The sequence below is a fragment of the Podarcis vaucheri genome (genome assembly GCF_965113315.1).
Source record: "Podarcis vaucheri genome assembly, chromosome: 13".
NCBI lineage: Eukaryota > Metazoa > Chordata > Lepidosauria > Squamata > Lacertidae > Podarcis > Podarcis vaucheri.
Genome location: NC_138751.1, coordinates 42,556,427 through 42,583,555, shown reverse-complemented (window position 1 = coordinate 42,583,555; position 27,129 = coordinate 42,556,427). Strand labels below are relative to the sequence as shown.

The 27,129-nt window shown below is 48.5% G+C and overlaps 1 protein-coding gene across 7 annotated transcripts in view; it reads right to left on the bottom strand.

The window, feature by feature from the left end:
• Positions 1-436: 436 nt before the first annotated feature.
• The window catches only part of FMNL1 (formin like 1), a 112,108-nt gene continuing 85,415 nt past the window's right edge, over positions 437-27,129 (bottom strand). For 5 of the 7 annotated variants that reach the window (XM_082194722.1, XM_082194725.1, XM_082194726.1 and 2 more), the window contains 15 exons: positions 25,481-25,630; positions 24,664-24,789; positions 22,905-23,139; positions 21,911-22,234; positions 19,373-19,497; positions 19,075-19,280; positions 16,661-16,895; positions 15,895-15,963; positions 15,413-15,493; positions 14,704-14,833; positions 13,820-13,983; positions 12,275-12,376; positions 10,143-10,241; positions 8,783-8,906; positions 437-3,110 (listed from right to left, as the gene is read on the bottom strand). In XM_082194722.1, coding sequence (XP_082050848.1) covers positions 3,007-3,110; positions 8,783-8,906; positions 10,143-10,241; positions 12,275-12,376; positions 13,820-13,983; positions 14,704-14,833; positions 15,413-15,493; positions 15,895-15,963; positions 16,661-16,895; positions 19,075-19,280; positions 19,373-19,497; positions 21,911-22,234; positions 22,905-23,139; positions 24,664-24,789; positions 25,481-25,630 — 2,274 coding nt within the window. In that variant the 3' untranslated portion in view covers positions 437-3,006. Of the gene's footprint in view, positions 3,111-5,963; positions 6,069-8,782; positions 8,907-10,142; positions 10,242-12,274; positions 12,377-13,819; positions 13,984-14,703; positions 14,834-15,412; positions 15,494-15,894; positions 15,964-16,660; positions 16,896-19,074; positions 19,281-19,372; positions 19,498-21,910; positions 22,235-22,904; positions 23,140-24,663; positions 24,790-25,480; positions 25,631-27,129 lie in introns of all 7 variants that reach the window. The other 2 variants (XM_082194723.1, XM_082194728.1) reach the window with 1 other exon arrangement.

Here is a 27,129-nt window from a genome sequence, read left to right as displayed (position 1 = left end):
CCACCCCCCAAATTAAAATGTCCAGTGAGTCCATCCAGCATGCTAAATTAATTAGCTGGATTTCTATTAGAAAGACTACAAAACAGGGCACGATATAGACACCCCCTATTGTTCGTTTGACGCGGCTTCTGATTGGCTGCAGGAGCTTCCTGCAGCCAATCAGAAGCCACGCTTTGGTTTCCGAACGTTTTGGAAGTTGAACGGACTTCTGGAACGATTTCCGTTCAGCTTCCAAGGTACAACTGTACTGAGAATCCGCAATCACAAGGGGTGCAAGCAAGGGCATTCCACTGCTGTGGGCAAATTGATTTCTTAGTGGACCTTGCAGCAGAGGCAGCCGGGGCGGGGGGGGGGGTGTCTTAAAAATTGGAGTGTGCCTTATGAAGTTCTTTGCCCTCCAGCAGACTGCCGGCACTCTCTTTGAACACAGGCACCGTTCGCATCTTTAGAATACATTTATTATTTGCTCTCATGGCTAACTCGCTTTGGATTAAATGCAATTCACATAACCATATATAAAAATAATGTATACAAATAGCAATCATACAGGGGTGTTTTGGTCCTCCCCTCCATGATTCAAGGCATTTCTGAAAACAATAGGTTGCACATTCAATTCTTTTCCTAATATCCCCTTCTCCCGCTTCTCCCCCCGCCCACCCGCCCCCAAAAGTGTGTGATGAAACAGTGTCCAAGGTTTCTGTTCTGACTGTATATGCTGTGATTGTTTTTCTTTTCTTTAAGCTGCTTTTAAGGTTACAGGAGAAAGCAAATGTTAGCCTAAGTCTAAACCGGGAGTTTCTAAGCGGGTGTGCAGCTCGGAGGCTAAAGCCGGATGAGCAGATGAAGAGTAGGGTGTTGACTTTTGCATGACTTTTTAAGAAATTGTTCCTTTCCAGCTGAGACGGAACAGGGGGGGCTGTTAGGTATGCAGGTCAACACCCGCTGATTTGCAGCATTTATTGCTGCAAAGCTTGCATGCTGGGGTGAACAGGGTAGGAATGCAGCTCTTTGCCTACCAACATCCCCTGTAGGCAGAATCCGTCCCAGGGGGCCTGGATTTGTGCTGGGGTGGATGGGATGAGCTGTATCCCTTTTGGAGTTTTCACAATCTCCCCTCCCCACCCCCAGATAAGAAAAAAGGCATGAACTGTAAAGAACAAGGGGGAGAGCAGATGTTCAACTTGCAAGTGCCCTTGTCCACTGGGAACCCACAGAGCTGCCGAAAGACGTTACATCCTGGGTCTGTTAGGATCGCCCCCTTGCTTCAAAGCAAGGTGAGCTTACCCCTTGGTCTGCCTTTGTAAGCAAAGTGGCTCCATGATGCAGAGTCCATCAGACAACCTGACCCTCGGGGCAGAAATCTTACCCCCTCTACAAATTCATTTGCTGCTTAGATTCCCTGGGGGGTGGGCGGGGAGAGGAACCACCCCATTGTGCTCTTGGAAATTATAGCGGGTATCGCCTGATTGACCTAATTACCTCTACTTTTAGTTCTTGGGGGGCCGGGGAGAGACTAGAACCCAGGGCACAGGTTGGAGAAAAAGCACCGGTGGAAAACCCCGCAGAAATGGCGACACCACGTGGCAAGAAAAAGAAAAGCAACTTCACTCCCCTGTTTTGATTGTCACGAAGCCTCTGAGCTTCTCTGCGTCAGAGCGTGTTGGTTTCAAAAATGCCAAAGTGCCGCCTGTGCCAAATACTTAAATCCTGAGAGACTGTTCCACGGACCGCAACTGCTTCCTAGGGATGGCCGTTGTGCTAGAATAAGAAGCCGAAATTATATTCATAACTTTAACCAAACATTATACTTAGGAAGATTTACGTCTCCTGCTTGGAGCCCAGTCTTCTTTCCTCCTTAGCGGCTGGGCACTTCCCATCTTAAGACGTGCACGAGGGGAGTGACTTCAGGTGGTGGTGGGGAGCCTTGGTGGAAGGAAGGGCAACTCTGGTTGCTTACATGCACTGATCAAACTCTCGTCTTGTTGCCCTCATGAAAATATGGAGGGCAGCAGAGACTCCTGGGTCATCTATAACCACGACAGCCTCGGTAGGGACTTAGGACACCACTCCCAGGCATCCTCAGCCGGGCCTTTGCCCGCCAAAATGTTGCAAAGGGAGAAAACTACACAGGCTGTTCGCCCTCACTACAGCATAAACCTGAAGTGCTGCCTGCCGTTTGCGTCCTACAAGGCCAAGGCGGTCGTGGCACCTGTCCAAGGATGTTTAAAAAGTGCTGGAGCTCTTTTGTACAGGGTGCTTGCTGCCCCCCACCCCCTGGCAAAGTCCTTGTGGACCCCCTCGTTGCACCACTTCAATGGCTTAAATGATCCTGAGGTTACACATTCCTGGGCAAGTAACCTTCCTACAAGCGTACGACTACTCGCTCGGATCAAACAGCACCGTTCATGTCAGATGGGAGAAAAGTGGCCTGCAAACACTGGTTGTCTTCTCCAGGCCGGAGGAGGAAGTGGAGGATTAAAGGAGACTGAAATGGCCCAGCTGGATGAGGCGGGGGAAAGGGACATGGGCAAGCTGGGGGGAACAGCTAGCAGGGAGGAGGAATCGAGACCCTCTGGGTTCCGCTTCCTCTCTCCAGAGGGAGTCTGCAGTCGCAAACATTCCAGGCTGTGGAAGATGCTCGTTCTTGGCTTGGTGTTGCCATGGCTGGACTCTTCTTCCAGAACCACCTGCTGTCCTAGTTGGCAGAGCAGCCCCTGCCATAGTTCCACCTTGGGGCCGTCCGACGTGGCCGAGAAAACGAAGTTCAAAATGAAGCGGCGTTGATCCCCGTGGGCAGGAGAATTGGCAGGGTTGTTGTGCGCATAAGCCCACAAATGGCTTTAAAAGCGGAGGAGGAGGAGGGAAGGGATCGTCCCGCCCTGAGTTTTTGTCGTTCCTTGGTTGTGAGGGGCTTTTGGTCCAAGCCCGTTGGCCAGGAACCCCCCAGTCCTTGCCTTGCGCCCCCAAACCAAGGCTTGGCTAGCTTGCTGTTCTCATTCGGGGCTGTCACAGCGAGATGTCGGCAGTCACCTGCAGCGTCTGCCCCACGGCCCGTTTCCTGGCGCTGTGCCGACCGGTGTCCCCCCGCCGGTACGGCTGGTTGCGCAGGCCTGCCGTGAGAAAAAACAAAACCCCTAGTTAATTGTTTGGGGTGCATGCATTCAGACATGCTTGGCTATTCGACTTGCCCTCCGCTGGTTTCTCCCTAAAACTTCTGCAATGCAGAACGCGCAGCGGTGTGTTCCCCTCCCCTGACTTTTACATTGAAATACAACCTCGGAGGCGACCACTGGGAGGAGTAGAGCGAACATGCTTAACTCCCCATCCTCCTCCTCAAAATTGCTTTCTTCCCTGCCCCCCACAACTGCTTTTCCCACCGACTGGAAAAAAAGATCCAGGAATGGCCACCCCAATTTGAGCGTTCGACACATTCTTGGCACCCACTCCTCTGTGCCTGATGGCAGCCTTCAAGGCTGCTTTTCGTTCAAAAACTAGGGAAAGGAAAGAAACACCCCGCTGTATGCAGTGTGGTCTTCCTTTTTTTTACTTACCATATTTTTCGCTCTATAGGGGACACTTTTTCCCCTCCAAAAATTAAGGGGAAATGTGTGTGCGTCCTATGGAGCGAATGCAGGCTCCTTGGCTTCAGCGATAGCAACGCTAATAATAATAATAATAATAATAATTAATAATAATAATTTATTATTTATACCCCGCCCATCTGGCTGGGCCTCCCCAGCCACTCTGGGCGGCTTCCATAAAAACCAAAAATACAATAAAATATCACACGTTAAAAACTTCCCTGAACAGGGCTGCCTTAAGATGTCTCCTGAATGTCAGGTAGTTGTTTATCGCTTTGACATCTGCTGGAAGGGCGTTCCACAGGGCGGGCGCCACTACCGAGAAGGCCCTCTGCCTGGTTCCCTGTAGCTTTGCTTCTCGCAGTGAGGGAACCGCCAGAAGGCCCTCGGCGCTGGACCTCAGCGTCCGGGCAGAATGATGGGGGTGGAGACGCTCCTTCAGGTATACTGGACCGAGGCCGTTTAGGGCTTTAAAGGTCAGCACCAACACTTTGAATTGTGCTCGGAAACGTACTGGGAGCCAATGCAGGTCTTTCAAGACCGGTGTTATATGGTCTCGCTGGCCGCTCCCAGTCACCAGTCTAGCTGCCGCATTCTGGATTAGTTGTAGTTTCCGAGTCACCTTCAAAGGTAGCCCCACGTAGAGCGCATTGCAGTAGTCCAAGCGGGAGATAACCAGAGCATGCACCACTCTGGCGAGACAGTCCGCAGGCAGATAGGGTCTCAGCCTACGTACCAGATGGAGCTGGTAAACAGCTGCCCTGGACACAGAATTAACCTGTGCCTCCATGGACAGCTGTGAGTCCAAAATGACTCCCAGGCTGCGCACCTGGTCCTTCAGGGGCACAGTTACCCCATTCAGGACCAGGGAATCCTCCACACCTGCCCGCCTCCTGTCCCCCAAAAACAGTACTTCTGTCTTGTCAGGATTCAACCTCAATCTGTTAGCCGCCATCCATCCTCCAACCGCCTCCAGACACTCACACAGGACCTTCACCGCCTTCACTGGTTCTGATTTAAAAGAAAGGTAGAGCTGGGTATCATCCGCATACTGATGAACACCCAGCCCAAACCTCCTGATGATCTCTCCCAGCGGCCGCATGTAGATGTTGAAAAGCATGGGGGAGAGGACAGAACCCTGAGGCACCCCACAAGTGAGAGCCCAGGGGTCTGAACACTCATCCCCCACCACCACTTTCTGAACACGGCCCAGGAGGAAGGAGCGGAACCACTGTATAACAGTGCCCCCAGCTCCCAGCCCCTCAAGACGGTCCAGAAGGATGCTATGGTCGATGGTATCGAACGCCGCTGAGAGATCCAGCAGAACTAGGAAACAGCTCTCACCTTTGTCCCTAGCCCGCCGGAGATCATCAACCAGTGCGACCAAGGCAGTTTCAGTCCCATGATGAGGCCTGAATCCCGACTGGAAGGGATCCAAATGGTCCGCTTCTTCCAGGCGTGCCTGGAGTTGTTCGGCAACCGCTCGCTCAATCACCTTGCCCAGGAATGGAAGATTTGAGACTGGGCGATAGTTGGCCATCGTGGCCGCATCTAAAGATGCAAAGCCTCCGAAGCGCAGAGGGAGCAAGAGGGGTCTGTGTGTACTGACCCCTTTCGCTCTCCAGGCTTCAGGTATAGCCGCCTGAATCCTTTGGAGCGCAGCGCGAGTTCCCACTGCGCTCCGCAGGCTTCAGGTTCCTTTCGCTGAAGGGTAGGTGCCCCTTCAGCTAAGGCGCAGCATCCTTTCAGTGAAGCGGGAGGAGAAATGGAAGGGGCTGCGTTTCTTCTGCCGCTCTGCTGAAGGGGCGCTGCGCAGAGAGGGGGAGATTTTCCCCCCCTTGTTTCCCCCCCTCTAAAACAAGGTGCCTCCTATGGTCGGGTGCATCCTATAGAGCGAAAAACACGGCACTTAAAATTGGAGACACATCTCACTTTCAGACCTAAAAGGTTTACTGCCCTGAGAAGCCTGAAGTCCATATTGTGATAGCTGCATTTCAGAATTTTTGACCTGGCAATACATTGTGAATCACGGTGCAGGAAAAACCGTGAAGCCGGCCAACGCCTCTACATCGCTTCATCCTTATTTCAGACACCGTGATATATCAGTCTATTGCGATGTTTACCTGGTTATATATCACATTTTTGAAAACCATATATCACCCAGTCCTTACACTGATTGTATGCGCGCGCGCGCGCGCACACACACACACAGTTTGAACTCCCGTTCACGTATTCACTCAAATGCCTGGCTAGATGCTTCAGCTATTGCAGGGCGCATCCCAGCACTGGAAGGAGTCGTTTCGAGATGCCACCTTTACCTGCCGCGCTCCCCAGCCCTCAGCTACATAAATCCACCATTGTGCCTTTGATGCAGCACGTTACCTAGAGCCACAAGCTACAGTGGGCTCTCTTCATTGAAACTGGCGTCGCAGAAGAGGCGAGAAGAGCGCTTGCCCGTCCGAGCAGTGAAAGGAACGGTCTTCAGTGCTAAGTAAAGAATAGTACCGGAGGGAAAAAGGCAAGGAGATTAAGAAGAGGAAGAGAGACAAAGGGCAAGTAAAGCAAGCAAGTAAAAGTCCCAAAGCAACCAAGAAAGTGGTCTCTACAAAGAGGCGTCGAGCCTCTAAACGGCATCTCTGCATTCCACAGCAGTTAGTATCTCACGGCTTCTCTCTAAATAATCCTGGAAATTGAAGTTCATTGAGAGCACTAACAAATCTCTGTTGGAGGTTCAATAGGCTGCCCTACCCCTCTGCCCTGTCTACAAAACCTCTCCACCCCTGCAGTTCTGTTCTGCCAGTTCAAGTCTGTGGTGTAGATGAATCCTTTGAGAATCTTTGGGCAGGAAAAAAAAGACACGAGTGTGCTTAGAAAGAGTTCCGGGCCCTGCAGCGATTAGTAAAAGCAGACAAGCTGGTTTGCAAAAAGAGCAGAAAGGCCTAAGGAGGGTATAACAACAGGTGAGTGGGACGCCATGAAACAGGCAAAAAGCAGCAGCAACAGCAGCAGAAAACCTCTCTTACAGCCCCACCTAGTTTTGCAGGTGATGTGTGTTTGTGTGGTGTGTCTGGGCATTGGCAGGGTGGGGAAAGGCCTCAGAAGTCGCTTGTCTCTCAGCTTAACCAACTTCACAGGGTTTTGCTGTGGGAATTAGATGGGAATGGGAGAGAAAAGAACTGTGTACCCCACCGCCTTGAGCAATCTGGAGAAAAGGTGGGACACAAATGTAATAAAAGGAGCAAGCAGGTGGGTTGGGGAGAAGAAAAATTAAGGATGCCCACTAATGGCCAACGGCTCGGAGAGCCCAGATCTGCAACGATGGAAATTAAATGCGTAGCCCAGGCACGCAGGCCGGTTAGAACTGTACACTGGCAAATATTTGCTCCAAAAAAAGGCATGGTGTGGTCTCAGACAAATATGGGCTGGGGTGTGTGTGTGTGTGTGTGTGTGATCAGCAGAGCGCCCTTGGACCACGCAGTACAGCTTGTAATTGTAAATGCCTCTTATCCTTCCCAGATATGGTCTGGGGCTCCATGCAAGATCTCATCTCGTGGCGTTGCAATGATCAGGAGAACAGTGATGAAGCAGCCCAGAAATACATGGGGGGAACTTGTCAATGATCTCAGGGCAGTTGGGACCATAGGTAAAGGTAAAGGGATCCCTGACCATTAGGTCCAGTCGTGGCCGACTCTGGGGTTGTGGCACTCATCTCGTTTTATTGGCCGAGGGAGCAATACAGCTTCCGGGTCACGTGGTCAGCATGACTAAGCCGCTTCTGGTGAACCAGAGCAGCGCACGGAAATGCCGTTTACCTTCCCGCAGGAGCAGTACCTATTTATCTACTTGCACTTTGATGTGCTTTCAAACTGCTAGCTTGGCAGGAGCAGGGGCCGAGCAACGGGAGCTCACCTGTCGTGGGGATTCGAACCGCCGACCTTCTGATCAGCAAGTCCTAGGCTCTGTGGTTTAACCCATAGCGCCACCCACATCCCCCAGCTGGGACCATAGTCACCATGAAACCAGTTGGTAACACATTATGCTGTGAAGGACTGAGATCTTGCAGAGCCTGCAAGGTCCCCTTGCTCAAGACAGCACATGTCTGCAGTTTGCCAATGCACATCTGAATGACCCAGAGGAGAACTGGGTGAAAGTGTTGTGGTCAGATGAGCCCAGAATCGAGCTCTTTGGCATCAACTCAACTCGCCGTGTTTGGAGGAGGAGGAGGAATGCTGCCTACGACCCCAAGAACACCATCCCCACTGTCAAACATGGAGGGGGACATATTATGCTTGGGGGGTATTTTTGCTAAGGGGACAGGACACCTTCACCGCATTGAAGGGACGATGGATGGGACCATGTATTGTCAAATCTTGGGTGAGCACCTCCTTTCCTCAGCCAGGGCATTGAAAATGGGTATTCCAGCATGACTGACCCAAAACACATGGCCAAGACAACAAAGGAGTGGCTCAAGAAGAAGCACATTAATGTCCTGGAGTGGCCTAGCCAGTCTCCAGACCTTAATCCCGTCGAAAATCTGTGGAGGGAGCTGAAGGTTCGAGTAGCTACACATCAGCCTCGAAATCTTACTGACTTGGAGAGGATCTGCAAAGAGGAGTGGGACAAAATACCTCCCGAGATGTGCGCAAACCTGGTGGCCCCCTACAAGAAACGTCTGACCTCTGTAATTGCCAGCAAGGGTTTTGCCACCAAGTACTAAGCCATCTTTTGCAAAGGGATCAAATACTTATTTCATGCATTATAACGCCCATCAATCTCTGACTTTTGTCTTCTGGGTTTCTGGAGTTTTTTCTGTTGTTATTCTGTCTCTCACAGCTACAATAAACCTACTGTTACAACTATGGACTGGTCATTTCTTTGTCAGAGGGCAAACGGGCAAATTTAGCAGGGGATCAAATACTTTCCCCCCTCGCTGTAGAATCGTAGAGTGGGTCACTCTAATGCAGGAATCTGTTTGCCCAATGTGGGGCTCTTAACCAGTGACCCTGAGGTTAAGAGTTTCATGCTTTACCAACCGAGCCACCCCAAACTGCACAGCTCAGAAGTCACTGGGAAGTTGCTTCCCTTGGGCGCCATGATTCCACGCAGCTCCCACTTTGCCCGGCCCATCGCCGGCCCTCCGCGGAGGATCTGCCGAGACTTCAAAGCCCGCTAGTAAAACAAACGGCCTCCTTCCTCCTCACCTGTAATAATGTCCTCAATGGCTCCATCTTTCTCCTCGTAAATGAGGGGCTCCTTCACTAGCTGCTTCTTCTTCAGCTCAGAAATGAGGTCCATCTGCTGCCGCTTGGCCTTGTGGGTGGGAGACTGCCAAGAGAGAGAAGCGGTTGCTGTGGTTACGCACGTACCAAGAGAAGATGATATTTCTCTTCGCAGGACCGGCCTACCCATCAGGCAGCTGTCCAAGGTACTAGATATAGGGGGGAACCAGTTTGCTGCTTGTCGCTGCCGAATACCATCCATTGTTTGAATTTGTAAACTGTTTTTTACCCAGTCTGTTCCCAGGGGCTTAAAGCAGCAGATTTTTATTTTTATATTTTTGCTTCAATATATATTTTAATTCAAAGTGAATCTCGACAGCAATACACCATAAATTCTTATTTTGACACTCACCAAAGTAAGTCACCTGGAAAACCCGCTTTTTGTGACAAAGTACAAAAGGCCAATAAAGTGAGATGAGCGCCGCAACCCCAGAGTCGGTCACGACTGGACCTAATGCTCAGGGGTCCCTTTACCTTTACAGAAGGCTTGGTCACATTTAAATCGCTGAGAAATACTATCACGAACTGTAGGAAGCATTACATCCATAAAGTTTTCCCCCAGTCCTCTTATTGTAATATTGCACAGTGCAATTGCTACATGGCAAACTAGTGTAGCAAAGAAATCAAAAACAAAAAAACCACGTCTGCAAATAATTGTTAAACGGTACAAAAAAGGACAAAAAACCCCTACAACAAATACGAGTCCAGGGAGTAGCCCTGTCTACCAGCTTCTCTGTCTCAGTGCTGCCCTTGTGGATCTTGATAAGGAGGATGAGGACAGACCTAGAATGAGTTGGCTCTGGAGCCAGCTACTGGCGGACTCCCTCCTGCAAATGGGCACCAGTCACTCCAGCTATCATATTTTCAACACACAAGCTAGACATTTCCCCTGCAATCCACACCTGTGGTTGCAAAGATGCACTTCAGAACAGCAAGATGCTGTATCCGAGAAGCTTGGGAGCCAAATGGGAATCGGATAGATCTGTACGTCTGCCGCTGTTGCCCAGCGCTCTGACTAGCAAAGTCAATGTTTCTTTTAAAAATATATATTCCGCCCGCCTCTCCTCCTCTAAAGGCCAACAGCTGTTTCTGACAACAGAACGAGTTATATGAATCCTGCGAGCAGAAAGGGTTTTTGGCTGAGTTTAGATTTGGTCCCCAACACAAAATCCAATGGCTGAATACAGTCTGGTGGGAATTCCAGAACTCTCTTCATTTTGAGAAAAAGCAGGAGGAAGGGAGACATGGTTTTGGAAAGGTGTTCCAACATGTTAACACCTACCTTTGGAGCTGCCTTTTCTTCCTGGTTGGGGGAGTTCACCTCTTCCACTTTGGCCGCTGCTTCCTGCTTCTTCCACAACTGGATATCTTCTTCCGCTTTCTTGTTTCGCGGCAGGGAGAGAGAAAAATAAGCTTCACTAAGCATTCGCAGGTACATCACTGGATGGTGACAGGGCTCACAAACATGTCACATCACAGAGTTATCAGATTTGCAAGCCCACCTTTCCGGAGAACAGAGTTTTAAAACTCATCACACACATTCCCCCAGCTCTCATTGCCAGGATACAAAAAGCTGTTCGGGTCTCAGGCTGGCTAAACTGCTTCACTTTTCCCCAGCAGAGAAACTCAACATTCTCTGGTTTCTGGAGGCTCCATGATCCTTGAGTTTTCCAAAAATATTTGTTTCTTTCTTTCTTAGTGTACAAACTAATGATATCTTTCTGCAAACTTGAGACCTTCACCTCTGCAAGAACCACCACCTTATTTTCGGTGGTCCTGTTTTGCTTCCACAATCTGAAACAGTCAAACTTTGTCCTTTATTACATGACCTGTAATAAGGATGGGGAGAGATGGGGATGTAGAAAACCTTTTTGCTAATTCAGCCATTGTCATTCCAGCCCTACAACTTCCCACTGGTGCCACCAATGGTTCTCATTTGGAGGCGGGGGGTGGGGTGGGGAATTTCCCCCGAAAGGGGAGCCTTACCTATCCTTGCCTCCCTGTAGCAACATCTACAAGAGCTAGTCATTTTCTATTTAAGTTATTTGTATCAAATGCTATCTAGGAAACGGGATATAAAAACTAGGGAGAAGTTCTCCTTTCTCTAGCTCAGTTCTCAAAGGGCGTGCGTGCAGTGGCGTAGCGTAGGTTGTCAGCACCTGGGGCAAGGCAAGTAATTTGCGCCCCCTAACCCATGGATTTGCGCCCCCTAACCCGTGGATTTGCGCCCCCTAACCCTAACCCCCAGATGTTGCACCCGGTGCGGCCAGCCCCCCCTGCACCCCCCACGCTATGCCACTGTGTGCGTGCCACACTGGTGTGGATTGAGATTCAAGGACAATCAAACATTTTAACATTTCAGTGTAGTATAGTCTTTTTTTAATTGCAGAATACGGAAAGATATCTTTTCAAAAAGCGAGCATCGAGTAACACTTCAAGCTCACAACTCTCATTGAGTTTGTACGCATACCTAAGGTACATATGCAAGAGGCTCACTTATAATTTTATTTTTGGGAATGATTTATGTTCTTATGTAGCTGCATTGTTCCATACTTCCTGGATGTCCCATGATCATACAGTGGTACCTCAGGTTAAGTACTTAATTCGTTCTGGAGGTCTGTTCTTAACCTGAATCTGTTCTTAACCTGAAGCACCACTTTAGCTAATGGGGACTGCCGCTGTGCTGCCACCGTGTGATTTCTGTTCTCATCCTGAAGTCAAGTTCTTAACCCAAGGTACTATTTCTGGGTTAGCGGAGTCTGTAACCTTAGGCGTCTGTAACATGAAGCGTCTGTAACCCGAGGTACCACTGTATTTCGCCCCACATTGGGCCAAATATTCCTTCATTGAAGGGTTGGAATAAATGACCCCGGTGCCCCTTCCAACTCTACAATACTATGATTCTACTACAGTTATAAAGTAGTTGTGTTCTAAGTCATAAATCAACCACTGCTAGGAGCAATTTTTTATTTTGAAAGAGTGGCCCAGAGAAAGAAGCTTCAGAATGACTACTCTAAGTCAATCCAGTAATTTTTAACAACAACAATTTATACCCCGCCCATCAGCCACTCTGGGCAGCTCCCAACAGAATATTAAAAACACAATAAAACATCAAACATTAAAAACTTCTGTAAACTAAACTATTTCAGTAAACTAAACTATTTGGCCTAGTGTGTGTGGCCTACCACTGCAACACATTTTACTGACCCTGTAACTACTACAATAATCCTCAACACTTAGCATTCACATAACATGCTTTAAGAATTCAAAGTCCCCCGTCTGCATTATGTTGGCAATCTTTACAAAAGTTGGTTGGTATTTAGAATCTTCCCGCTGCAAATAAATATGGGACACAAGGAGTGTGGCTCACAGTCAATAAACAGGCTGCACCCAAACTAAAGGCAAGAGTCTTACCTTGTATGCCTTGACGAAGCGCACAAAGGTGGGGAAGAACATTGTCGGAGGGGTAGTCTTGGGGTTTTCCCCAAAATACTCCACTGTCGACTCGTAGGCTTCCTGTAGAGAGAGAAAGAAAAAACCCCACAGAGTCACAACTCTGAATCTCGGGGCGGCGGCTGTGTCAGCAGCAACACATTGCCTCAAATTTGTTTCTTTTATTTATTGGTTGCCCCGTGAAATGAGTCTCTTCTCTTTGGAAACCCTTGGATGATGTCAGCTTTGACATCAAGGTGTGTGGGCTTCATTTTTATTGGCAAAAATGGCAAAGAGCCTTGCGGCGCCTTAAAAAAACATAAACTTTCAAGGAGTTTGATGCACCCACACACAGACAAACATCCACACAGGCGTGGAGAGGAAATGGGGAAAAGGTGGAGTTAAACACCAACGCAATATATATATAATCTTGGGCAATTCAATGAGAGCTTAAAGGTAAAGGGACCCCTGACCATTAGGTACAGTCATGACTGGGGTTGCGGCGCTCATCTCGCTTTATTGGCCGAGGGAGCCAGCGTACAGCTTCCGGGTCATGTGGCCAGCATGACTAAGCCCTTCTGGCGAACCAGAGCAGCGCATGGAAACGCCGTTTACCTTCCCGCTGGAGCGGTACCTATTTATCTACTTGCACTTTGACGTGCTTTTGAACTGCTAGGTTGGCAGGAGCAGGGACCGAGCAACAGGAGCTCACCCCGTTGCGGGGATTCGAACCACCGACCTTCTGATCGGCAAGTCCTAGGCTCTGTGGTTTAATCCACAGCGCCACCCACGCTGAGCTTAAGCTGAGAGCTTAAAGGTATGTAAAATGAGCACAGTGAGCAGTCACATCCGTTACTGCTCAGTTCCATTTATCTTTTTAAAAAGCCAGAGATGACAAACCAGTGGTCCTAACCAATTTAAATTACCGTATTTTTCGCTCCATAGGGCCCACCGGACCATAGGGCGCACCTAGTTTTTAGGGGGGGGGAATAAAGGGGGGGAAAGGCTCCGAAGGCTGGCGAATAGCTTCCTGAAGCCTGGAGAGCGAGAGGGGTCGTGTGCACCAACCCCTCTCACTCTCCAGGCTTCAGCGAAAGCCTGCATTTGCTCCATAGGACGCACACACACTTCCCCTTAATTTTTGGAGGGGAAAAAGTGCATCCTATAGAGCAAAAAATACGGTAGTTTGTTCCCACCCCTCTCTCTCTGTATGTGTGTGAGACAGAGAGGCAGAGAGAGATGCCACAAATCTGTTGCCTCTCTCTGGAGTCTGTATGCGACACCACAAGCCGATAGCTATTGAGAGACATCATTGCAGTCTGAGGACGCATTAAGTGGGTCACGCACTGAAAATACTTCTACCCCTATACCGCTGCCCGAAAACTGAGTGGTCCCCAAGAGCTGCTGGCAAGCTCTTTTTTTTTTTTTTAAGGCTCAAATCTCCCTGTGGTATGAGTTGCCACGACAGTTGCCACGACAACCCCTTCTGAACTAAGCACCGCCTCTCTTCCTCCTCCTCCTCCTCACCTGTGCTGTTTTGCCATCGGCCTGGAGCTTCTCCATCACCTCTGTGTTCGCCTTAAGGAAGTCCTTGAGCACAGCGCTGTCATCCTGGCGCATAAACTCTTTGCGCGTGAGCTCCATGCCCTTCTGTAAGCCCCGCACATCTTGGAGCACACTGTCCAGGGATACTGCGAGAGCCAAGAGAGAAGGAAGCGTGAGGCCAAGCAGGCCCAATCGAGCAGCCGTGGCTCCAGTTAACACTTCTACCTAGGGGGAACTTCAGAATCCAGTAGTACCTCATGTTAAGAACTTAATTCGTTCTGGAGGTCTGTTCTTAACCTGAAACTGTTCTTAACCTGAAGCATCACTTTAGCTAATGGGGCCTCCAGCTGCTGCCGCACCGCCGGAGCACGATTTCTGTTCTCTTTCTCTCTTTTTTTAATAATAATTTTTATTAAATTTTCCATTTTAACAATCCAATCAAATCACATTAAGTATTCCAAATTATACAATTACATATCATATAGTCCAAATATTCCGCCAAATTATAACTTTTTTGTTGGGGCTTCCCATGCTTCAAGTTCTGTGGGGTTCTAATCATCTTATGTTTCTACCGCCTTGAGTTTCCAATAGTTCCTTCTTTAAATCTTCCTGTCGTTATCCTTCCTTACGATTTCTGTTCTCACCCTGAAGCAAAGTTCTTAACCTGAAGCACTATTTTTGGGTTAGCGGAGTCTGTAACCTGAAGCGTATGTAACCTGAAGCATCTGCAACCTGAGGTACCACTGTATGTATTTTTAAGGGTATTATTATCCCCTCTGGCACATTCCCATGGCCAAAGGGAGGGAGCTGCACCCCATCCTTCGCTGTGAAGTTCTCCCCTTGCCCAGAACCCTGTGGTTCAGCACCTGCTGCTGCTTTTTCCAGGAAGTGCAGGTCATTGGCGAAGTTTGTGAGGTCAGAGTATTTCTCCTGGATCACCCGCACGATGTAATGAAGCAGCGTCTGCTTCCGGTCTGTGGATTTCATATCCAGGAGCTACAGAGAGAAACGGGTCAGAATGGGGGTTAGGTGAGGGAGCCAATCCCCAATATTTCACAAAAATCACCTAGTATTTCTCTCGCTAGTACAGTCATACCTTGGAAGCTGAACAGAATCTGTTCCGGAAGTCCGTTCGACTTCCAAAAACATTCAGAAACCAAAGCACTGTTTCTGATTGGCTGCCTTTGAGTATACTGGGCCGAGGACGTTTAGGGCTTTCAAGGTCAGCACCAACACTTTGAATTGTGCTCGGAAACATACTGGGACCGGTTGTTATATGGTCTCGGAGGCCGCTCCCAGTCCCCAGTCTGGCTGCCGCATTCTGGATCAGTCTTGCTTGTACCCAACCTGTGTCTAACACCAATCCATAGTTTGAGAATGATTTGCCACTGAATCCTGATCCCACCCCCACAGTGGTTTTCTGGGCTGTTCTGGCAAACACAGAGGTCCACTACAATCTCACACAAGGCCAGTGCAAACCCTCAAGCTGACCCCCTGCTGTTTAGTGTCCGGCCATGACGTGCTCCCCGAAGAGGGTGCCAAGTCTTCCATGCTTCCCCAATCCACGTCACTTACCGCGTCAAGGCTCTGCAAGCGGAACCCATAGGCTGCTCCCCGCTTGCTGCTATTCAGGTAGTTCCCAAACGCCAGGACAATCTATGAGAGACAACCAATCAATCAGTCGTGGACAGCTGGGGACACTTGTCTGGATCTACAAATCCCATTTCCATGCAAACAAAACTGCCCACCGTGAGAGGAGACTGCCTGTTGAGTATTTGCATGAGACACTGTTCTGGGCTTACCTGCTTCCAAAATTAACAGAGCACTCTCATAGCAGCAACGCAGACGGAAACACATTGGATGAGCTCCTGTGAGGGCACCTCACTCTAAAAGCCAGCCTTTTCCAATAACTTGTGTCCATACTTGCCATCGGAGGGTGGGGATGTGTCTCAGCTCTCAGAATTTTAGGATGTCACCAATTTAATGCTTTGGGTTTGACTAGTGGGCTTGCTTCTTTGTGACTGAGCAAACCCGCCCTTATTTTTAGAGAACCTCACCTCCAAAATCTGGCGCAGTTTGGTAGAAGCCTTGAGCGACATCGAAGCAGCGATGATGGAGTTGAGTTGCTGTGGATGGGGAAGAACAAAGGCATAATCACTTCCCCTGCTTTGTCTGACACATTCCCTGCAGCAGCTCTATAGCCACTTTAGTGGAACTAACCCAAAATGCAGAAAGTGAACTTTTTATTCCAAGCCCTGAAAGTGTGCCAAACGCCTGAAAATTCAGATTTAGTCAAAATTATGGAGTCAAACGTTAAGATTTTGGTAGCAAGGGGGTAAATGAGCTCAGAAAGTGGCAGAACAGAAAGCACAGAGGGTACAAGCTCAGATTACAAGACGTAGGAGTGACATAGTTTAATGGGGACGGAAGCGGTGTGTGACCTTAATTGGGAACACCACCATTCTGGTTAGGTGTTTTCTTTTGCCCTTCACTGTGTTTATTAAAGAAACTAACTGGTAAGAATTCCCTTTCGTTTGATCTGCTTATTTACGGCCACGGGGAAGGAAGCCAATTCCCCAAAGCCCGACACAGGCTTTTTGCCCCAGCTAAACAGCCAAGCAACCCAAGCACCGCATTTTCATCTTGAAAACAGGCTTGCTATACCATACCAAAAAGAAAGGTGTTGCAAAAATGCAAGCGGCAATTTGTTGCATCATCTTTTATGTCCTTTCTGCACACCGGTCTGGGCTGCACCTGCAAAGGTCCCCCTGCTGTTGCCCCCCCACCCTAGTTGTCCCCTGGCTGCCTATTCCATTCCCTTACGGGTAGAAGGAGCTGGACGGTGTCTCCGAAGTTGCCCAGGAAGGTCATGATGTTCATGCGTTCTGCCAGGCGAGGGATCTTGCTGAATTTAATCATGAACTGGTCCTCATCCGAAAGCTCGTCCAGCGGCCGCTGCTCCTTCTCGTACTTGCGAATCACCGTCAGCTCGTATTCCGTGGGGATGAAGCGCATCAACAGCTCCAGGAAGTCAAGGCTGAGGGACTGCAGGTCGTATCTGAATGGGAGCAAAGCAAAGGCTCGGATTCATTGGCTGGGTAACGACAGAAGACCACCGGGGCCGGCTCAAGACACATCGGTACCAGAGGCGAACCACAAATTGGCACCTCCCCTCTCCGCCAGGGAAGAAAGGGCGAGCGAAGATCTACATCACGAACAAGGAGGGAATAAAGATCTGCTGCCCCTGTGGATCTTGCCGCCTGAGGCAGTTGCCTCACCTTGCCCCATGGGTGTACTGGCCCTGAGGACCGCGGTGCCTTCTTAAGAACATGGGGCAAAGGGAGGAGTGCTTCCCTACAGCCATTTACTCTGATTGTAGGTAATGAAGTCGGACTAGCTCCCTGGTTCTCCATTCTCCAAAGAGGAAACCAACGACAGCTTTTAATATTTAAGCAGTACCGCAAAGGCTATTGACAGAACTCAAATGAGCCACTTAATCATGATGGCAGAAGCAGAAAATTGGGTCTGTGATTCAAGCAGCACACACACAAAAAAGTTCGCTTTGTGAGGGCAGCCATTTGTGGATAGATTCAAACCTAGCTGCTCAGTCAATACTACAGTGCTTGGGGGGGAAGCCATAGTTCAATGTCAGAGCCCAGCGTTGTTATGTCCCAGGTTCAGTTCCTGGTATCTCCAATTAAAAGGATCTCAGAAAGCAGATTCAGGAAATATCAGAAGCCATGTTGACCGACCCCTCTGACCCTAGAGGCTGCATCTAATCATCATGCTTAATAGCCAATGATATCCTTTGTGGATTTGTCTAATCCCCTATTAAAGCCATCTAAATTGTTGGTCATTACCACATCTTGTGGCAGGGAAGCCCATTGTTTAACTATGATAACGAGGGATGCAATCTTCCCCAGCATCAAGTTGGCTGGGCACTCTTTACAAAGGGTCATAAATAGCTCAAGGCCACTGACACACAAGTATGTCAGTGGGTAATACAGTAGCCCAGGACACCTTTATGGTCCCTGGATTTTTCTGATTGCCTTCTAAAGCCGTCCCAAGTTGGTGGCCAACACTCATTCCTTTGAGTTTCAACATCGTAGACAGCCAGGAAGGCCTAGGTAAAAAAAAAAAGGTAAAGGACCCTGGACTTTTAAGTCCAATCAAAGGTAACTCATCTTGCTTTCAGGCCGAGGGAGCCAGCCTTTGTCCACAGACAGCTTTCCGAGTCATGTGGCCAAAATGACAAAACTGCTTCTGGCACAACGGAATACCGTGACGGAAACCAGAGCGCACGGAAATGCTGTTTACCTTCCCGCCACACCCGTACCTATTTATCTACTTGCACTGCTGTGCTTTCGAACTGCTAGGTTGAGAGGAGCTGGGACAGAACAACGGGAGCTCACTCCGTTGTGGGGATTAGAACTGCCGACCTTCTAATCAGCAAGCCCAAAAGGCTCAGTGGTTTAGAGCATTCAACAGGCCCACCTTTCTCTACTGGTCCCAATTGCTTCTCATTCTGGGCAACTAATTGCCTGGGAGTCATCTATAAACCCTTCTAGGTCGCGTCAGGTCAACACTATTGCAGGGCATTCGGATCTTCCACAAGTTCTCTGCCTGTTTCCCAAACTTGCCTTTCCTCCTGCTATTGAACAGCTTCTGTGGCACTTGTGCAAATACTACATAGGAAGCTGCCTTATACAGAGTCAGACCACAGCATCCATGTAGCTCACATCTGTCTACATCAGCGTTTCCCCAAACTGTTTTTGACTACAATTCCCATCATCCTTGACCACTGGTCCTGCTAGTTAGGGGTGGTGGGAGTTGTAGTCCAACGACAGCTGAAGACCCAAGTTTGGGAAACACTGGTCTACCTTGACTGGCAACAGCTCTTGAGGGTTTTTAAAGATAGTCTTCCCCAGTCCTACCCAGAGATGCTGAGGACTTGAACCTGGAACCTTCTGCATGTGCCGCAGATGGTCTGCCACTCTGCTGTGGCCCTTTCACCTTGCTCTTAAGAACGTACATAGAACACATAGTTGCCTGCTGCTTCATCTAGACCAGGGACAGCAAAAGCATGCCTTATCAGTGAGATGGGTTCCTGCTTACTGACCCGGCTCTTCATCAGGAACAGCCTCTTCATGTAGTCTCACCTCCTCTGCCCACTCTGCTGGGAAAAGGAATTGGAGAGGGAGGAAAACCAACCCGTCCTTTGCGTGTAGGCTACTCACACCTGGATGGCCTTGCAAATGCCGTCGATGCTAAGCCCCGCCTTGCGAAGCGTGATGGCCAGGTTCTTGGCCCGGTTACATTCAATCAGCATCACTTTGCTGGGGGCTTTCTTCTGGGAAGCCTTTGCCTTCAGGGCAGGGAGCTCCCGGGCCTGGCCTTGAGCTCTGGTTTTGAACTGCTCCTCAAAGTCGTTCATGTCAAGCTCCTGCAACGAGAGGAAGTCAGAAATTGAGAGCACAGCGTGGGTTGGGAACGAGCAGGAAGCGGGGAGGAAGGAACTTAGCTTGGACAACATACCTGAAGGACCTTCTCGTCGTTGAGTTCGTTGAAGACCGTGCCGTTGATCTGGTTGGGCTTCAGAGCTACCCAGTTGAAGATGGGCATCCGGAATTTTGTTTGTATTGGCTTCTTGATCTTGACGGCTTTCAAAGGACAACAGAGACTGTCAGAGCCCACCAAATCAGAGATCATGTCCTTTCCAGCCTTACTTTGGGGCCTGGGGGCCTCCTGACAGATTGTACACAGAGATAAGACGACATCCCAGGTGTGGTCCACCTATATCCTGTGGTTGTCTAGCAACCACAGACACCAATTCCAACCCTTGAACCCCTTCAGCCTCTGGACCTGTGGGATGTATTGTCACTGAAGCAGTCAAATACAACATTTCCTGTTTCCTAGAGTGGACACACAGGGGAATGTTGCCCCAGACAGGGAGGGCTTCCTGTCATACCTGTTCTGAAGCATCCTCCCCCTGTGTGTGACCAGGCAGATGGGTGTGACCCTAGCAGACCCTATAAAAGGGCTAGCCATGCAGCCATCTTCCTCTTTTGCCATCTTCCTCTCTTCTGGCTCTTGGCCAGCAGCACACGGCTCATTCTTACAGAGGATGGAAGCCATGAGGTAGAACGTCTGAGGCCTAGCTCAGACTTCTTTTCTCTGCAAATGTAACTGTAACCACAAGATAAAGCCTGCCTTCAGAATACGGCTGTGAACTGTGAACTTTCCTCTTACTTTGAAACAAGACTGTCGTGTTATTATTGTTTTAAATAAAAGGGGAAACTTACCAGGAACAATCCAGGCTGGACAAGCCAGACTGGATCACTTAACTTACCGTATTTTTTGCTCTATAAGACTCACTTTTTCCCTCCTAAAAAGTAAGGGAAAATGTGTGTGCGTCTTATGGAGCGAATGCAGGCTGCACAGCTATCCCAGAAGCCAGAACAGCAAGAGGGATTGCTGCTTTCACTGCGCAGCGATCCCTCTTGCTGTTCTGGCTTCTGAGATTCAGATTTTTTTTCTTGTTTTCCTCCTCCAAAAACTAGGTGCGTCCTGTGGTCTGGCGCGTCTTATAGAGCGAAAAATACAGTAAATGATTCTAGTGAATCCATCAACTTGCTTGCCGCAATGTGCAAGGGAATGTGCTCTGCTGCTTGCTCACTAGCGTGAGTGAGGAGGGATAATATTTAATCAATATATCCTCTCCTCCTTTCCTCAACATTCCCACAGGACCCACCAGACTGGCTGAGCTGATGTCGAGACTTGGGCTCTGAAGACAAGGCAACTTCCTGAGGGGCTGCAGAATGTCAGAGTCTCTCGAAATATACCCACTGCACAGAACTGTTGTCAGGGCAAAATGGGGTAACAACCTCTCCCCCCTCTGTTTAAGGGGGTTGGACTAGATGACCCTCAGGATCTCTTCCAATTTTACAGTTCTATGATTCTATGTATGCAGCTCTGAGGGAAATGAGAATACAGAACATCTGCCTCTACTCACAGTGCACGTTCTGAAGAGGCTAGATACCCAATATTTTTTCCAGATCCCAGATTCCTGAGGTACTAAAATTTGGTGAGGAAAGTATTGAGAATCTCGGCCTTTATTTGTAAGAATGGAGAGACTGTGCCGTTTTCTGAGGAAGCAACTTGGGAAGGGAAGCTCAGCAGGGAACAAAAATGTGACAGGAACAGAGGACACCCCCCCCCCACACACACTTAAGCTATTACATCTACCAACTCTGTTCATGTCCCTCCCCAGTTCATCAGGCACTATAAAAATCACACAAATAAATTATTAGCTTATCCACACGCTGACTGAATTGATCGATTAATGGTTCAAAACTTATATGATTCAACTGACGGATATGTTCTGCATTAAGTAATAACCCTGGAAATTACGGAAAGTGATTTAACGTATTGCAAAAATGTGAATATGTGTGTAATTTAGTCACTTAGAAATACCCTCTTAAGACTGGCTCACAAAGGCAAGACGTGCTTTCACTCTCTCAAGATTGAAGAAACTGCCTTCGGCTGTACTTGAGGGTCGATTTCAAAAAATTCCACTGGAAAAACAGTTATGTCCCTGTGGAGATGGCAGTATTGAGTCATGTGCTTGCACTCTTGATAAAAATTTGAGGAGTGAGGTTATTACCCCTCTATTGTTGTCCATGCTGGGTCGCTCAACCAGTGGCTGCTGTGTCCTTTCCTTTAGCAGATCAAGATGATCATCAAGTGACAACAAAAACTGCAAGATTTTTAGCTGGGGCAGTTAGAATAAGATCTATTATTTGAGTATAGATGTAAGCCCCCCAAATGTCTCTTCTCTACTTAGGTTTATGCCTCTTAGATTCAGTACATTTTATTTTATTTTATTGTGATGGCTTGTGGCTGATGCAAATAAAGATTCTTCTGATTTCGGCTCACAATAAATTCATAGAATTGGAAGGAACCACAAGGGACATCTAGCACAACGCCCAGCAATTCAGGAATCTTTACCCCAACGTAGGGCTTGAACCCATGACCCGGAAATTAAGAGTCTCACGCTCTACCGACTGAGCTCACCTGGGGTTACTGTCACTCCTGGGAGATTTGTGCCATCAGCCATCGGCGGAGGGGGGGGAGGAGGAGGAACCGGACCGTCCGCTGGCAGGAGGGGTGGCGGTGGTGGTGGAGGCGGAGCTGCAGTTCCTGCCCCAGGAAGGGGCGGGGCAGGAGGAGGGGCACTGGTCCCTGGAAGGGGCGGAGCTGGAGGGGGAAGAGGAGGAGCTTCCTCTTGAGAGGATGAAGGAACCAGGGAGCTGCTGTCCTTGGTGAAAGGCAGGGGCGGGGCTGGTGGGATTTCAGGAGCAGGAGGAGGAACAGGAGATGTAGACGGCGAAGGAAAATCTGGAAAGGAAAAGAAGCACATCTTTATTTATTTAAGCTAAAGGTAAAAAGGTAACGGACCCCTGGACGGTTAAGTCCCGTGAAAGGCGACTATGGGGTTGTGGAGCTCATTATTATATTATTATAATTAATTATTATTTTTATTATTATTATTATTACTACTATTATTATTATTATTTACTATTTATACCCCGCCCATCTGGCTGGGTTTCCCCAGCCACTCTGGGCGGCTTCCAACAAAGTATTAAGATACAATGGTCTGTTAAACGTTAAAAGCTTCCCTAAACAGCTTTCAGGCCGAGGGAGCTGGTGTTTGTCCACAGACAGCTTTCTGGGTCATGTGGCCAGCATGACTAAACCGCTTCTGGCGAACCAGAGCAGCGCATGAAAACGCCGTTTACCTTCCCACCGGAGTTTTACCTATTTATCTACTTGCACTCTGACGTGCTTTCAAACTGCTAGGTTGGCAGGAGCAGGGACCAAGCAATGGGAGCTCACCCCGTCGCGGGGATTTGAACCGCCGACCTTCTGATCGGCAAGTCCTAGGCTCTGTGGTCTAACCCACAGTGCCACCCGTGTCCCATTCGATGTGGTAGAGCCCAGCAAAAGAGGGATCGGACAACACCTTTTGTTTCTGCCAAAAAATGGGCATATTGTTTGCTCCACGTACCTGTGCTGGTTGACGAAGGTGCATCAATCGTAACTGAAGAGGCTCCTGAGGCTTCCACAATGACCGGGATGACCTCAATGCCAACGATGACATCTCCATCAGGTCCGCGCAGAATCCGGATTAGCCCCTTGTCTTCCAGTTCCTCTAGTTTGCGCTCCAAGGCAGGGTACTGCAGAGACCCCTGAGGCTGTGGCATTTGTAGCAAAGAGGGACTCCTTGGACTGTTGGTCCTATCCTGTTCCGAGAAAGACAATATTGAAAATCATGAGGTCTGGGCAGAAAACTTAGAAAGCACACCTCTCTCTCTCTCTAAAAATATTTTATTTATGATTTTCAGTTTTATACATTTGAAAAATTTTACAATCATTTTAACATTTCGGAACTCGACTTCCTTCCCCCTATTTCTGCGGTTCCTTAATTTGGAATATGCAGAAAATATTAAAAATAAATTTATCATTTATTCATCTCTTATAAAGCGGCAGATTATTACAATAATCCTGCCAGTATTCTTATCTGTTCACAGTTTGTTTGTAAATATCCCATAAACCATTTTCATTCTTTTATAAACTGTTTGTTATCTTGATTTCTTATTTTTCTGGGAAGTTTCGCCAATTATGCATATTCCATAAGTTTTTGTATCCATTCTTCTTTCGCTGCGATTTCTTCTTCTTTCTGTTTTTGGGCAAGTAATATTCTTGCCACTGTACATGAATAAATTTCTATACAGTTTGGGAAGTTCGGTCCCTATAATTCCCAAAAGGAAAGCTTCTGGGTTTGTTTGTTTTTAAACGTTATTTTTCAATTCATTATATATCATTTCCCAGTAAGCTTTTAAAAAGCTTATTGAGAAAGCACACCTCTCTGCTACACCTCCCTCTCCAGCCCCAAATAAAAAAAGCAAGAGGGAAAAAGCCCCCCACCAACCATAAGAAAGAGAGAGAGAGAAAAGGAGGTTGCTGGAAAGAAAGGAGAAAGGAGAATGGCCTCACCAAACACCAAGAGGCAGCTCCATCAAAATTACCTCACCCCCAAGGGAGTGCTGCCCTCAACAGAAAAAAAAAGGTTCCTCACCTGTACTCTAGAATTCTTGCTGCCTGCCACTCACCTAAGAGCTAATTCCAATTAGGAACACCGAGTCAGACCACTGCCTGAGAGTTGCCCTCACTGACTGACAGCATTTTTAGCTGCCCACTGTTCAAAACAGGATACTGTACTAAGGACTGCAATACCTCAAGGACCGCCTTTTTCCCTATGAACCTACCCGGACCCTGAGATCATCTTCTGCGGCCCTCCTTCGCGTGCCTCCTCCTTGAGAGGTCCGGAGGGTGGCAACACAAGAACGGGGCCTTCTCTGCAGTGGCTCCCCATCTGTGGAATGCTCTCCCCAGGGAAGTTCGCCTGGAGCCTTCATTATACACCTTTAGGTGCCAGGCAAAAACGTTCCTTTTTAGCCAGGCCTTTGGTTGATCTGATTGACATCCTATGCCCTTTTAAAAAGTGTTTTTTGTGGTGGTGGTTGTTTTTCTTTTTATTATGTATTTTGTGGTTTTATAGCTTGATTTTATACTGTGAACCGCCCCGAGATCCCCAGGTTTAGGGCGGTATATAAATTCTATTATTATTATTATTATTATTATTATTATTATTATTATTAATAATACTAGATCAAGCTTTGGTTCAAAATGGCAAGGCGCCCGAAGCGTTTCTTTTTGGGACCCGGTTCCAACAATCCACGGCGGCTGCAGCTCGCTGCCCATACCTGCTCATTGCCCGTGGTCCGTGCTCTCAGGGCCTCCACCTCGCGGCGCGACTGGCACAGCTGCTTCTCCAGCTCTGCGACTTTGGCCATGGATTCGTTCTCAGCATCCTGGAGTTTCTCTGCCAGCTGCAAAGAGAAACAATGCACGGGCAAGTGAATTGCAGGAGGGCAGGATATGCAACAGGGAAAAGAAAGAGCTGGCAGCGAGCAACATGCTACGGAAGGGGGTCCAACAGCCAACAGCCCCCCTTGTTCAAACGAAAGGTTGGTGGCAGGTGTTGTTGTAAAAGGACGGTTAAGTCCAGTCAAAGGCGACTCTGGGGTTGCGGCGCTCATCTCACTTTCAGGCCGAGGGAGCCGGTGTTTGTCCACAGACAGTTTTCCAGGTCGTGTGGCCAGCAGGCCTAAACCACTTCTTGTGCAACAGGACACTGTGATGGAAACCAGAGCGCACAGAAATGCCGTTTACCTTCCCGCCACAGTGGTACCTATTTATCTACTTGCACTGGTGTGCTTTCGAACTAGGTTGGCAGGAGCTGGGACAGGGGAACGGGAGCTCACTCCGTCACCGGGATTCGAACCGCCAACCTTCTGATCGGCAAGTCCAAGAGGCTCAGTGGTTTAGACCACAGCGCCACCCGCATCCCTTTTGTGCATACAGATTGCAGGGATGGGACCCAGGCAGCCCTGAGCCCTTTCCCCATTTTTGTGTGACCTAGTGAGTAGGGAGGGTCTTCTTCATTTGCCAAGCCACTGCCCCCCCCCCCCAGTGCAGCTTAGGTACATCAACCCCAGAGAACTTAGCTAGCCCCCCCACCTGTCCAACTTCCTCCTGCAAGTCCTCCACGTGCTCCAGGACAGCGTTTTTGGTTTCGGTGTCCTCCAGCAGGGCGCCCACATCAAATATGTTGTCCAGGTAGGCTTGGATTTGCACCTGCAGCTTGTCGCTCTCCGAATAGCGCAGCTTCTGTTGAGGCAAAAGAGGAAAAGTGTGGCGTTTAAAGCTACGGCTGGGCTTAGCTGTGCAATGAAGAAGGAAGGAGGCAGCCTGTTTCAAGCAGTGCCACAAGGATGGAAACAGGCAAGACCGGAATTGGTGTGTCTGTATGGTACAGCCAGACCTTTTCTTAATATATACAGCCGTACCTTGGAATCCGTTCCGGAAGTCCGTTGACTTCCAAAGCATTCGGAAACCAATGTGCAGCTTCCGATTGGCTGCAGGAAGCTCTGTAGCCAATCGGAACCCGCAGAAGCCCCGTTGGACATTTGGGTTCCAAAGAACATTTGCAAACCGGAACAATCACTTCCGGGTTTGCAGCGTTCCAGAGCCAAAAACGTCCGAGTACCAAGACATACAAGATCCAAGGTACGACTATATAAATTTTTATTACGTTTTCTGTTTTACAATTTAAAATACTCATTTTACATCCTTAAGATACCAGTGACTTCCCTTCTTCTCTTTCCATGGTTCATTTTACATATCATGAATCCCTGCATATTTTACAAAAACTGTACCATTCAGTATTCCATTACTGCATCCATCAAAACATATTTACACTGTTGAATTTATCTTAATGCTGCCAGCATTTTCAGCTGTATACAATTATTTCCCATATATTCAATCAACGTTTTCCAATCTTCTTTAAACGTATGTTCTTCTTGTTCTTATTCTATATGTTAAATCTGCAAGTTGTGCATATTCTGTCAACTTAAGTTGCCATTCTTCTTTAAGTTGGGACCTGTAGGTTTGGCACAAGTTGGAGCTAAATTATTTGGGAGGCTAACTCATCCTACAATTGTTGTTTTCTATTTCATCCGTTTCTACCCTAAATCAACGACACTTCAAGGCAGCTTCCAATTCTCACAAAATCTCCTATGAAATAACATTGCCGTAAAGGTAAAGGTACCCCTGCCCATACGGGCCAGTCTTGCCAGACTCTAGGGTTGTGCGCCCATCTCACTCAAGAGGCCGGGGGCCAGCGCTGTCCGAAGACACTTCCGGGTCACGTGGCCAGCGTGACATCGCTGCTCTGGCGAACCAGAGCCGCACACGGAAACGCCGTTTACCTTCCCGCTTGTAAGCGGTCCCTATTTATCTACTTGCACCCGGGGGTGCTTTCGAACTGCTAGGTTGGCAGGCGCTGGGACCGAACGACGGGAGCGCACCCCGCCGCAGGGATTCGAACCGCCGACCTTTCAATCGGCAAGCCCTAGGCGCTGAGGCTTTTACCCACAGCGCCACCTGCGTCCCACAACATTGCCGTAGACCTCGTTAAAAGGTAGGTAACAAAAATTCCAAGTCCTGTTCATATGTGTCATAAAAGTGTGTGTCACACATACTTTCTCCCCATTTTTAGAAAGGTATTCTTTCTACACATTAATATACGGGGGGCGGAGTTGGAGTTATACAGGTGAAATTGAGCAAATGGCACAAATCCAATGCCAGTCCAATCTGAAATAAAAATG